The sequence below is a fragment of the Porites lutea genome, chromosome 1, assembly GCF_958299795.1.
Source record: "Porites lutea chromosome 1, jaPorLute2.1, whole genome shotgun sequence".
Lineage (NCBI taxonomy): Eukaryota > Metazoa > Cnidaria > Anthozoa > Scleractinia > Poritidae > Porites > Porites lutea.
Genome location: NC_133201.1, coordinates 20,898,970 through 20,912,655, shown reverse-complemented (window position 1 = coordinate 20,912,655; position 13,686 = coordinate 20,898,970). Strand labels below are relative to the sequence as shown.

Here is a 13,686-nt window from a genome sequence, read left to right as displayed (position 1 = left end):
GGTAGAGGTACAAAGTGACTTGATCGAGATGAGGTATAAGGCCTCAAAAACCCTGAACTGACTTGAATACGAACATTGAACACTAGAGGGTACAGAGGGAGAGAGATTTTTATCTTTTCAACCCCAGCCGTAGCTAACATTTTCAATAAAATCCTATATTCCACTTCGTAAACAAAAAATTCATTCTCAAGCTTCAAAATTTAGAACTGGATGATAAATGTACCGTACTACCACGTAAAAGTACTGCGACATTCAAATTGTAATACTTTGGATTTTCCATCGCAGAGGCTCAAAAGCAAGAACTATTATGCCTTCTTTATTATAAAAAGGTGTTTTAAATTATGCACAACTTCTAGCAATTTTACAATTAGAACAAACACTATTTCTGCAGTGGTTTGCATCCCCCTGAAAGTAAAGTAAACAAGCTCGTACGCCCACCATCCGGAATAAGCTTAAAGAACGACAAGAATGTAAACCGGGGCTATTTTCAGTATAGTGCTACACTGCATGCGAGATAATCAGTTTTAATTTACCGTTTACGTGTCTTGAAGGTTTTTCAGTCAAAAGTCGAGTTGTACGTGGAAAGTTCATCCAAGCGCAAAAACGAGCTATAAGGTGCGTCCTTCCCGCTCGTTTGACGTATGAAGTCTCGTCTTGTTCGAACGTGTATTGAAGATAAACGGTGCACCTATTGCTCGCACGAGATATTGCTGCCTGTTCCGGGTGCCTCTTCCTGTCTGAATTTGTTTACTACGGTCTCCAAGCAGCAGAGAGCGGGCGCGGTGACATTTTCTCGTACTTTACCGTAATTGGTATCTTTCGATCATGTTTTTGTTGTTTTACTTAATGATAAGAAAAGAGGAGTGCATTTAAATTTAAAAAGCAACTGCGTAAATATTACCGCGTTTCCACCTTGACAAACAAGTGTTTCTTTTTATGGGACTTTTTCTACAATTCTTGCGAAAGCTAAGCGGAAATAAAGGAGAAGAGTTATTAAGTATTTTGTACATGTTACAAGGAATATTCAGTTTATTAATATTGTTCACGGTAACTCACTAGACAAGATGAATTTATTGAAAAATACTTAACGAATCGCCGCTTACTTAGCATTGAGTATCTTAGCGAGCTCCTTCTGTTCTTTTTTCGCTTTGCAAACAATGAAAGTTTTTGTTGTCCGAGAGCGCGATGATGGTCAGAAAAGGGTTGACAAATTTTCTAATCTTAGACGTGATCTCAAAGAAGCAAAATGCAAATTCCTTGCGGAATGTGTCGGAAATTTCCAGCCGAATCCCGGAGAACAATAGACAACAATGGAAACAAAGTCAATAACACGTGAAACTAACCAATAGCAGGCCGGATTAGTGACGTAAATATCCACAAATCAACAACGGCCGTCAAACCCACACAGTTTATTAGTAACGCGCGAAAACACACATGGTTACCAGCAATGAGTAAGTTGGAGCGGGAATCGTCTTTGGAGCGTACGATTCGCGAGGAAATTTCAGTAATGGGCATGAAATAGGAATAAACTAGCTTATGGCCGATCGTCTTACGGAAAGGCATTTCGCGAAGGAGGAAAAGTATTCGATAGCAAATTGAACTCGAAACCCAACACCGCCACTTATCGACCTGCAGTGTTCTAACCGGAAAGCTGCGATCGAGCAAACGCGATTGTTGTTGTGAAGTGACTTGGCAGTTCTGTCTAAGATGGAACCTCAGCGTAAGAGAATACAGAATAAGGATAGTATGGACTGGAGGTCTCCTCCAAGTCCATGCGGGCCATCATCGCCTGCATCACCCCCTCCGTTAGTCGTCAGAGGCAAAAGCCTGTCTCTAAACAAGGTCAATCCGCCGCCATTGTTAGCGCCGATCAGAGAAAGCGGGCCCAAGGAGCTATCGAAAAGAGGCCGCAAACAAAGACTATTGCTTTCTCAGGCTGGAAATTTAACGCTTAAGCGAAGAGAAACCTCACCGGATTTTAATAGACTTGAAGCCCGGCTAAAACCCAAACGAGGTAAGTTTATGTAGGAACGAAGCCTTTCTGTAATTGTTACAGAGTGTCGAGTACGCTCAACTGGCTCTCTATTGCTTGATTTCATACGTAATCATAGCTTTGTTTGGCGGATTGCGGTCTTTCGACCAGGGTTTCATTTAAATCATCATTTATTTTATACTAATCGATTCGTGGTAAAATCTTGTGGTTAAAATGTTGTGTGCTTGCACTAACTAGGCTGTAAACCAATTTGACGGTGCTCAATTCACCATCACGACAGTAAATTATGCTTCGGCCAAGCTTCTTCATTACACCTCATTTCAAGCGCGGAGTAGCCTATCTCCACGGAGCTAGTCTGCATTAAATAATTTTAGCAGAAAATAAGATGTTGGCTTGAGCCAGTTAACCGCGCAATCAAAGAGGTCCCTGTATATACGTGACTTTAGACATTGCGTGCTCTCGCTTTGGGAATTGTTTTTACGGTGCGCGAGTAATTCACCCTTGCGGTGAAACAAGTCTATTACGGTTCTCTATTCAGTGTTCTCGATCGCGGCTCGCTCGCTCCTAAGTTTTGAAACACAAGAATGCGAATTCAAACACGAATTGCGTTTCACTCTCCGTTTACCGAACAAACATATTTTTCGTGAAAATCGCTTTAAATATTGTTGCTGTATTTACTTGTGTCGCTTTGTTTTATATAAACATTTCACTTCCACCGATCGCATGACTTGACGTTCACATTGTCGACGCACCGGTCAAGCCACTAACATACCGGCTAACTGAGTGTATAGCCACAGTATTTATTAATGCGGCATGGACAAATGAGCGGTGTCTCTCTATTATTTCTCCCAAAAGGCCGCCGTTTTAAGCGGTAATGTACATGTAGGTGTCCTAATCCACCTACCATTGTAGATGTGTAACCAACCTATACAATTAAGTAGTAATACGAATACTACAACGCTCTCCTTCCGTAAGCACCGTTTGCACTCAAAGCAATATCCTTGACAATTCAATGATCCTTCCTTTTCTTCATGACTCGCTTAATCAGTTTTCAGCGCGTTGAAGACGCGTGAAAATCTATCTCGTGACTTAACAGCGACCAAAGCAGACAATTTGCCTGTCATGCAAATCGCAAAGCAATCACAAACAAATTGCTTTTTGCCCCCCCAGGTTTTAACATAGGTTTCAAGACCTTAAAACGTTAGTGAGTTGTAAAGTAAAAGATTTTGCACAAATATAATTTGTTTGCACGGTTACTTTTGAGATGAAGAGAGGCTCACCTCATCAAGAAACAAGTACATTTTGGTGAAAGGTACAGTACAAGAGTTGTAAACAACCAGTGAAGCGAGAAATGTTGCATCGTCTTGCACAAGTTCAGGCTTTTGAGCAGCTCCTTATTGAAGTTAATGAGGGGTAGGGTAATGAATATAGCTGTATAGATCCTGCATCGAGCTAGTTCATGAAACCACTTAATTTCGCTATAATATCAACAGCAGACTTCAAAGATCTCGTCGATGTTTTTATTAAACTTCGACGTCGGAGCTGAAAAAGCACAGCACAAACAACCCATATAACATACATGTATCTTGCTAGGCTAGGCGGCTTCTACAAAAGTTTTTTACAGTTTCAATAATATTGCAATTAGCATATAATGACAGCCTAGTTTCACTCCCCAGCTTTGCCGCGTAAAAAATTCGTGTGTTCCATCATGAATTTTAGCTTAGAGAATTTAATGTCAATTGTCAAGAAGGTTATCTAAATAACTTAAACCTTTTCAGTGAGCATTTATAGACCGGCAGGTCTGAGTGGCCGTTATTGAATGTTTGAGGAGCTACTATACCATAACACCTTCGGCCAGACGTGATTTGTTTTAGGTATCCGTAATCTTCCGGTGCAGACTGACAAAGGTTTACAAGTATGAAAAGGCGATTTGTGATAGCTATAGGCCACTCTATATCCATACTTCAAAGTTCAGTCGCTTGCAGTTTTACTATTTGCTTGCCATGCAGACACAAAAAAAAGATCACAAAATGATGATTTATTGATAGTTGAGTTATGTAACAAACAGAGTTGCAATGTATTTAATCTTCTAAATCAAAGGTATTTTGAGCCCAAATATTAAGGTAAATAGCTCTCGTTACTTCAAAAATTAAAACTAAGTTTCCTTGCTCTGGCGTAACCAAATGTTTAATTCCTACGAATTGTTAGTTTAGTCAATATTTCCCAAACATACAAATAGACTGATCAGGAGCTGAGCGTTGAAGAAAAAAGTTAAAACAAATTTATATGACCAAACCAAATTTGTATAGCTTTATAATATAATCTCTGGATTATGATCCTTAACGCTTCCAAACCTTAATAATGTTGTTTTTGAAGATTTCACTAAACTTGGAATGCTGATTAGATAATTTTGTTCATAAATCAACGTTCGTATCAGTTTACCACATTTCAGTTAGGAATTGCATTCTTGCCAAAGTTATTCAATGTATTTTCATAGAAATATACATTCTGTTTTACAGGTAGAAAGGAAAGAAGCTTAAAAATCCATTCTTCCAGTGTTTACACTAGTGCACTTATAACATGAATATTTTACACCAGTTGAAAACATTTTCTATATGAACCTTTTCTATTAAGTTGCCATGGTACTTAAGGAAAGTTATGTTAACGCTGTGAAAAGTTAACTATCCTTAATATTTTGAGCACTGTTTGCTTGATATTAGCTGAGAGAAAGACCTAGCACCTCTTGAAATTGTAAGTTAAGATTACCGGTATATGCTAATAAAGAGTGGATCAGTGTATGATCTGAAGATAATTACAGCTGGTTTGCAAAGCCTACACTTTGAGATCAGAATATGCATAAACTCCTAAAAATTCCAACAACTTAGCAGTCAAAAGATGTAAGGACTTCTGCCACGCCATTTCACATTGTGAATACTTAGTGGTTAGGTTACTGGGCATAATATCAGCTTTAGATAGTTTGATATAATAGGGACCCAAATGGTCATAATGGCCTGCCGATGAGGTGTGGCAACCTGATCAATAGATAAATCAGCCAGACTGTCTGGCTGGACTTGTTTTAATTATAATATTATGTTATATCATGGTTAGGATATTATCTGTCCACAGGAATCCATGTAAATGCAACTAACAACTGCAGTTAAACAGTTGTCAAAGTGCTTATCACTTATAACTTCACTTTCAGTCTCCAAAAAAATTCATTCTCTCCAACATGAAAAATATATTTGCATGTTATTAAATGACAAATAAACAAGGTTTCAGTTTAGCCCTTTTATGCAATGTTACTTGAAAAGTACATGTACAACAAATATACTACATCTTTCATCCAAATTAGGAAACTCGTGTGCAAAACAAAAATAGAACCACTTACAACAATATTGCCCAGCATCGAAGCTAGTGTATATATGGGAGCCCTCACGTACGATACATCTTAAGTTTCGCAAGTGCTTCTAAGAAGCTGTTGGAAATCACTCTCGGAAGGCTGCAAGGAAGTGACAATTGCTAGTATAGCTCCTTTCATTAACCAAAACAACAATGCAGAAGCACTGATTGGGATATTACTTCAACTACTAGACAACTGTGTACTCTCTCTCTCTCTCTGTAAACTCATGAAAAAATCTCATTGCCTGCATGAGGTTTCGCCCCAAGCCAAACAAGAAATTGTACTTCCATAGGAAGGAAGGTACATGTACATTGAACAACTTTGGACTAATGAATTGACCAGTGAATCCTTGAATGATAAAATCTCAGATACCTTTTATCTACTTTGCACATCATAATAATACATGGATGATGACCACAGTTTTATATTTAGTTTTTGGTTGAATGTACCAGCTAAATTGATCTATCTACAAAAACTGCAACTTGATCTTGGCCAAAATATGAAAATCGTTATTAATTTTTACAATTCTACACATCATTTAAAGCAAAAACAAAGTTAGACTATTTCACTTGTTCATCTAATCTGAGGCCTTAAATGAAACACAACTTTTTGCTCTTTGGAGAAGCTAAACTGTACATGTATTAGTGGATGTTAGTTCAGCCTTTTTATGCCAGATTTAATTTGGAAGAGACGGCACGTAATGTCTTTAAGTCTGTGGGAAAAATCTTGCGCTATGTCCATTAATTTTCAAAATCTCTACAGCAGTACTTTCTCATTGTATTGCCGTATTAATTCATTACGCCATATAAACATGTTATTACTTATAACTTTGTTGGTAAAATGCATAGTGTTTAGCAGTACTTTTTACATCATGGACCCATTTTGTTTTTCAGTATGTCACAAAAAGAAACTGAAACTGTGCTGAGTTTTGCAAATGTCAGAGTTGATATTCATTTTACATTACAGGAAACTATTTTTCACCAGAGAACAATTTCTTGAAAGTTATGAGAACTTTCACTAAACATCTGGATCCCTTCACATGTGTAACTCTGTACAACATTCAAGAAATCTTTGGTGATGAAGTGTAAAGTCCAACCTACACTAATGACCACCTCTCTACAATGGCCATTTTTTTGGTGGGCAGTCCATACATTCACTCTTGCTTCGACCTCTCAACAAAGGCCACTTTCTTCTGTCCCCAAGGTGGTTGTTGTAGAGAGGTTCAACTGTATACAAAGCTGTGCTCTAACCCTGGTGTCCAACTTTTGCCGTTGGGGAACTAGGAAACCTTGGCTTTTTCATAGCAATCTCATGCTGGGCACCCTGGATTTCATAGGTTCAGTGCACCTGGCTCCCTTCAGTTTATCTCAGAGCACAGCCTTGAATGTCATGTCCCAACAGTAAAATCTTCATTCTTTCATTCATTTTACATGTTGCAGGTCCCCTTCCTATGAGAATGAGAGCCCTTCCTCAGTCGTTCTGGCAGGAGCCCAAGGACATCCAGAATAGCTCACTGAGCACTGAGGGAACATTACAAACTTTACCACCATTATTCCATAACGCCAACAACACAAGTTATGATGTGAGTAAAGTTAGGCCGGTCACTCCTCCAGAGGAGAAATTGCTGCCACGACCACCCAAGGAACCCAAACTAGTTTATACTTCTCCACAAGAACAACTTTTAAAACTATTTGAGACAGTGGAAGAGGACAAGACAAAGAAGTTTGTGATTCGAAGAGGAAGGTAAGACTGCAGTTGAACATGTACTAGTAATACCCTGCTTATTTAAATTGAAAGTCTATAGCTATTACATGGAGAAATATATTCTGTTATAAACTGATATGTCCCTTTCATTTCAAACTGTCCTATGAAAAATTTTACAAAATAATTACATCTAGTGGTCTCTGAGCTGTATAACTATGCCAAAAATAGTCTTAAAGAAATTCAGTTTGCCATCAAATATCTTTTGTTTCTGTAAAATTCTTTTAGACTCTTAACAGTTGTACTTTCTTTTATCATTGCCGTTGTTGTGTACTGAAGTTAAGTTGATGCTAATTTTTTTGTTAAAAAATGGATTCTAAGCTAAAGAGTGCGGCAGTAATCCCATGAATTTATTGACAACAATATTACAAAATTCATTTTACCAACACATGTCAAAAGTCCATCAACCATTGTTTGGTAGTGTTCCATAGTGGATAGGGAAATCAGTGTAATATTCATCACGAGTTTAGTTAATGACACAATTTCTTGAATAACTTTGCAAGCATATTACAGCAACAATTCCATCAGTGAACTGGCTACTAATATAAGATTAATTTCTAAGGTTAGTTCATTTACCTATCTAAATTTTCCAAAAAGTATGTTGCCATGAGCACCGGTAGTACACAGGGCTTACTGCATAGGAAATACACATAATGGTATCAATTGGCATAAACAATGACAATACCTTACAATAATTATTGTATGAAATATATATTTCTAAATAAATGATTAGTACCTTTAATGAAAGCTACAAATTTAGTGCAGATATGTATGTCATGCAGCTTGTCAGTGGCTTCTAGAACAAAAAAAACACAGAGATATCAATAATTATTGTTGACTCGAGATCAATTTAGGTATACAGCTACGATAAGAGAAGTAACACTACTGATTACCAAAATAGGTTACAGTCAGGAAACACAGTGACACGTGTCCAGTGGTATAGGCCCCGGATTCAATATCATACATGGATGTGTAGTTATGTGTACATGACAACAAAACCTACATGTGGTTTTCTGAGCTGAAGTAAACACTTAAGATCCATTTTAATTCCACACAATTGCTTAGAGAATCTTTATGATAGGTGTTCGATACCACTGCCATAAGGGCTTTGTAATTGGTCACTCGATGTGGCTGTTATGAAGAGTTGTAACACTTACCTTAATTAATACCACTCAGATGTTCAAAACAGTGTTTATTTATAGACGTACAACTGTAGAATTTATAAAGTATGCTTTGATATTACAGCTTTTAGAGAGGTCAGGATATTGGATGCAATAAATATATTATTCCAGCACTCCATGTCCTTAAAAGGCATGGAACATGTAAGAGAATCAATTAAGCTCATGAATTAACTGACGAGGCTAAGAAAGTGTTATTCTATTACTGATCTCATTATACTCCCTGTAAATTTGTAAGATTAATACTAATATAAGTGGTGGTGGTGGTATAATTTATTTACAATGTTACAAATTAATTGAAGGTTTAAAATCTTAGTTGCTCATTTGAATGTTATGGTTGGTTACACATTACACTGCATGTCAATATTGCATATGTGTACACTGTATCACTGAAAACAGCTATGAAGAAGAGGGAAGGTAACTTATGAGAGAGATGTAGTGTTCATTAATTCAAGTTGAAAGCAGAGGACACTAAATTATTATATTACATCTGAAAACTAAATGCTTTGTAGTGTTCACCTGCTGTGAAGCTGTACATAGGCTTTGTTCAGTTTTTAAGATGCACTTGCAGCTAAATACTGAAGTGTATATGTACTGTATATGTAAAGTGCAATTTTAACAAAACCGTTCTGTTTCTTTTGTATTTTTAGGCCAAGAAGAGCTCAGTCAGATTTAACTGCACTGTCCTTGCCAAAACTTGAGGAAGACCCATGCATGTTGGATAGCCTTGCAGAGAAAATGTTTCCTCAGCTTTCTCTAGAGCACAAGCAAACCCCAGGTGCTAACACACAATTGTCCTGTGTTTCAGTGCACGATGGGGACAAGTCAGTGCAACTACCATCCCTTAACGTAGAGCAGAATTACTCTCAGATGTTATCTGAGATTGTTGCTCACTTTTGAGGATAAGCAAAGAGCAGGGAGAGTACAAGTGCAAGGCATTATCTTTCAACTGTAACAGACAGATGTGCAGTTCATTCTTAAACCCATTCACGGGTAAGATACGTGTTATGTCATTGGTAACCTGGTGCGAGTTGTTTGTCAGATAAATGTACGTATGAGTTACAAATATCCAACGAGTTCATGGATGGCCACTTTAAACAAAATGGATCAGACAGTATTTAATGAAACAAGGGAGGACATACATATGTCAGGGTAATAGCAGACTACTGCTTACCAAGCTAGAGCTCTTGTTTGTGTAACTGCATGTACATGATTTGACATTAGGACAACAAAATTTTATTTAAACATCCCTGCACCAGGTGTATTGTTACCGTGTTGAATATAACATTGGTTAAGACATTGCTCAGTTCTTTCAAAGAAACTGACTAGAATTAATATGAAAATAGTGAGTAAACAGGTTTACATTAACTGTGCTATAGTCAATGTCAAGACATTCTGTGGACAATACTTACATGCAATTGCCTGTTTTGGGGCCCATCTACAGTGTAATCTAAAATAGAATATACATTTATATAAAATTAGTATTAGTATTTTTAAAATTGCCAAACTTTGAGATCAGAAATTCTGATGCAATGATTATCAATTATTGTGTGTAATATAGTATGTATTCTTTGCAGTGAACAATTATGTTTATAGAGGACAAAATAACCATTCACAAAAAATGAAAAAAAAAAATTGGACTGTTTATATGGCTATCATAACCCTTTCACCTCACTTCCACTAATTTAAATCCAAAAACTACAACTCCAATGTTGAACTCTTGAAGTTTCTATATTTTGTATATACCGGGGGTATATGGGAATTAAACATCAAGGCCAGGGTCAACTTGTTAGAAGCCTGGTCTTGCAGTAATCCTGGGATAATGGCAAACATTTCATTATATTTTAAATTTTCATCAGGCCCCAGTTTTTCCTGTTAGCAGAGGCCTCTTTTTCTGAAAAGGTGGACATCCCTATCCAGTGGATAATGCAATATTATTGGTTTCCATAGTACTTATCAGCTGGATAGTGATTTATCCTAGATAGCACTGCACTATTCAACATTTGAACAACTGGGGCCAGGGTTATAACCAATAAAAATTTTCTTACAAACCATAGTGTGCTAGTCTAGGCTAAATTTTAATTCTGTGAGTGAAAGGGTCAGATATGTCCATTAAAACATTCACATGTATATATCCATCCACAATTTGAGTTCCGCTAGAATTAAACAAAATAATGTTCAACCCAATTCATTGTCATGATAGATATTATATCCCAAGGATACAGTATGTTAATGATTATAAGATAGAAGACAATGGAAATTTTGTCTTGTATGTAATAGATTTATTTTCAATTAAAAAAACCAAATATGATTCATTATAAAATGATTTCCACAATATTTTTCTGGAAAATGTACTTTCCTTTGGTTTGTTGGAAAAAAATTTTAAACAATGCTCTCAGTTTGTCTGTGTTGGTATTTTTAAACTCAGCTACCAGAATCATATTATTGTAGCTACCAGTACTTTTAAATGATATAGCTTCTTAAGAGGGAATGTTACATCATTCAATTTGTCTGAGTTTATTAGTCCACTTCCATTAAAAATTATGCTTACACTTTGCAATTTTTTTCTGTCTGTTGATGCAAGTGTGGTCTTTGTTTGCTCCAAACCTTCTGTATAGAGCATCTGCAAATTAGTGCACAATATCGTGTTCGAATCCCGCAGAGTCCCAAGGACACATGTTGACGTTTTTGATTGTCTAGTTTCTTATGTAGTTTGGTATTAGTCTGATTTGATGGGCCAAACACGACTAATAGCTTGTGACAAGAGAGACTGAGCTCGTGATAGTGTCAAACGTGAGCTTAGAGCCAGCTTGAACAGTGGAGGTTTTTCTTGCTCTCTTTTGGGTAGTTTATGCAGTGCATGGAGTATTCTACACTTTCACCGAGCAACTTTTGTTTTGCCACTTTGAGTCTCACATTTAGAGGTTATGAAGCTGGTCTGTTCCATGCATATTGAGTAATTGGTTCCTATGGTTTATATTTCTGCAGATGTTTTCTTTTTGGATTTGATTACAGATGCAGTTTACCATTAAATGATTTTCTTTTACATGTTTAAGCCTTAAGTTTTTTAATTGCGGCTAAATAACAATAGTTTCTTTGGTTTTCTCCAAAATGCCTGGACCTGAATAGCTACATGTCTGTATTTTTGTTTTGGCTGCGAATATCACAATTTCCTGATTTGTTTTGATGCTAGAACTGTCAGCTATGTTGCAGAATACGCGGCAGTGCATCTGCAGCGATTGGAAAACGCTGGAAAACCAGTCAGCAAATTTACAAGCAAATTCTGGTCTTAAAGGAATTCTGTCAAGCCCTTTTTTTTGTTCAGACAAATGCTTTAAAGTTCGAACTGCTCTTTCATTGTTTACTGTAAAGGATACTTGCCAACTCCCTTCTGTGAATTTTGACACATCACTGCACCCAACTGTCATGCACACATAAGAATTAGGCCAATTATTGTGAGGCGAATAAGAAACCCGCCTATCAGAAACGCTCATATACGTCCTTGCGACTCAGCAAGATATTAGACTGAGTTTTTGTGCATTAATTCGTAGTCAGGACTATACAAATGGTTTAGATGAGTGCGTGAGCCAGCTGCAACACAGGCTAGTGTGGTCTTCATATAGAAAATTATTGGTTATTAAAGGTAGATATTGGTATAACTGGTTTTCACCTCTTGTAGAGATAGTATCATAATTAAATGAAGGAATATATTAAAATGGGAAAGTAGAAGGGCTCTTAGATATAGAGACAAGAACAGATCAAGTTGTATATACAAACATGTAAAAATATCTGTAAATAAATGAGTTTTGTTTTGAAAAATCTGTTTAAAATCTCATTCTATTGCTGGGTTTTTCAGCTGATGTCATAGCATCCTTCCTGGTGGATAAGGGCAAATGCAAGATAGATGTTTATTCAGTCAGACTGGTACAGGGAGCTTGGAAGAAAAAATTGAGTACTCCCAACAGGAGTCAAACCTATGACCTTCTGGTTACTACAGTGTAGTCCAGGGCCCAGTTGTTCGAAAGGTTGATAATGCTATCCACTGGATAAATCTCTATCCAGTGGATAACACAACCTCTAGATAGCCATATATCCGGTGGAGAGCGCTATCCAATGTTTGAATAACTGGAGCCAGATGCTCTACCACTAAGGTATAGGAGACCCATGGAAGCTAAGCCATGGGTGCAGTTTTTTCTTCCAAGCTGCCTGTCTCATGTGTTTACTATGCTTAAAATTCACTGTCACATTTCTATCAAGAGCAAAAGGGTTTCCCTCTGCTGTGATCTGAACTCTTTTTTTCATGCAAATTGTGTAAAAATGGCCCACCAGCATGGCCACATTGCCGTGCTGTTAAAAAAAACAGCAATAATACTGTCTGGTGTTATCTATTTTAATGTCTTGATTCTGGTGGACGTTTCAAAGTCACTGTGTCTGTAATTGGTGCAGTTCCTTTATACAGAGTCTTGGTGGTAACATTTTTTTTCTGTCAAACCATTTTCATGAGTTTTCACCTGAGTTCTGAACACTTTACCATTACTTTTGTGATCCATAAGTGAAAGGAAACTTAAAAGATTTGTCAATTTTACAAGGACAACCAGCCAATTACTGCTAAAGAAATAACTTTTTCTCTTTGAAATCGCACACATTTAGGAAGCAAGAAACAAAAAGAGCGAGAATTAGGGAATTTAAATGATCTGTGGCAGGTTGCCTTTAACACTACATATATTTGTTACTAGTCCAATATTTACTATGTAGATTTGCGTTAAAAAATATATCTACAACTGCAGTTAAACATGCCACCGTTTCATACATTCAAAACGTATTCAGTGAAGACGTAAGGCCTTATAAATGTTTGCAGCTGGTCTTTAAAAGAAAAATAAATAAACGTGCGTAGACTTTGTCTGATTTCCACGGTGTAAACAAGCGCTTTACTTACTAGGCAGTTTAAAAAGATGCAAAGAAATATGTTTGTTTGAAAAACATTTCTTAATGATAATTACGCTTTTGTTAATTATTAGTTTAAGGAGCTAATTTTGTGTACAAAGCAACACCGGGAATTAGCTACAATTCCATTTTAAAGACAGGGATGAGCCCCAGAAATATTAAGCTTAAAATTAAAAACAGCAAGATCAGAATTGTGACTTCTTGATCCACAGTTTGCGCGTAAAATTAAAATTTTGTAGAATTTGACTTCGTTTAAACGTCTACTTCTCAATAATAAAATCTAATAAAACGTGATTAAATGAGGGGAATGTATCCTAGAATAAAAACCACAACTTACCAGCGTCCACAACAAAAATACCAAAGCAAAGAACTCGCTCAACAAATTTGAAAATTTCATTCTCCGGTATCTT

At 36.8% G+C, this 13,686-nt stretch overlaps 1 protein-coding gene across 1 annotated transcript; it reads left to right on the top strand.

The window, feature by feature from the left end:
* The first annotated feature begins 1,420 nt into the window (after positions 1 to 1,420).
* Positions 1,421 to 12,151, top strand: LOC140946546 (uncharacterized). The gene is made up of 3 exons (XM_073395678.1): positions 1,421 to 2,014; positions 6,833 to 7,136; positions 8,983 to 12,151. Exons 1-3 carry the CDS (start codon positions 1,708 to 1,710, stop codon positions 9,230 to 9,232), a joined length of 861 nt encoding a protein of 286 aa, XP_073251779.1. The 5' UTR covers positions 1,421 to 1,707; the 3' UTR covers positions 9,233 to 12,151.
* The last annotated feature ends 1,535 nt before the right edge of the window (positions 12,152 to 13,686 follow it).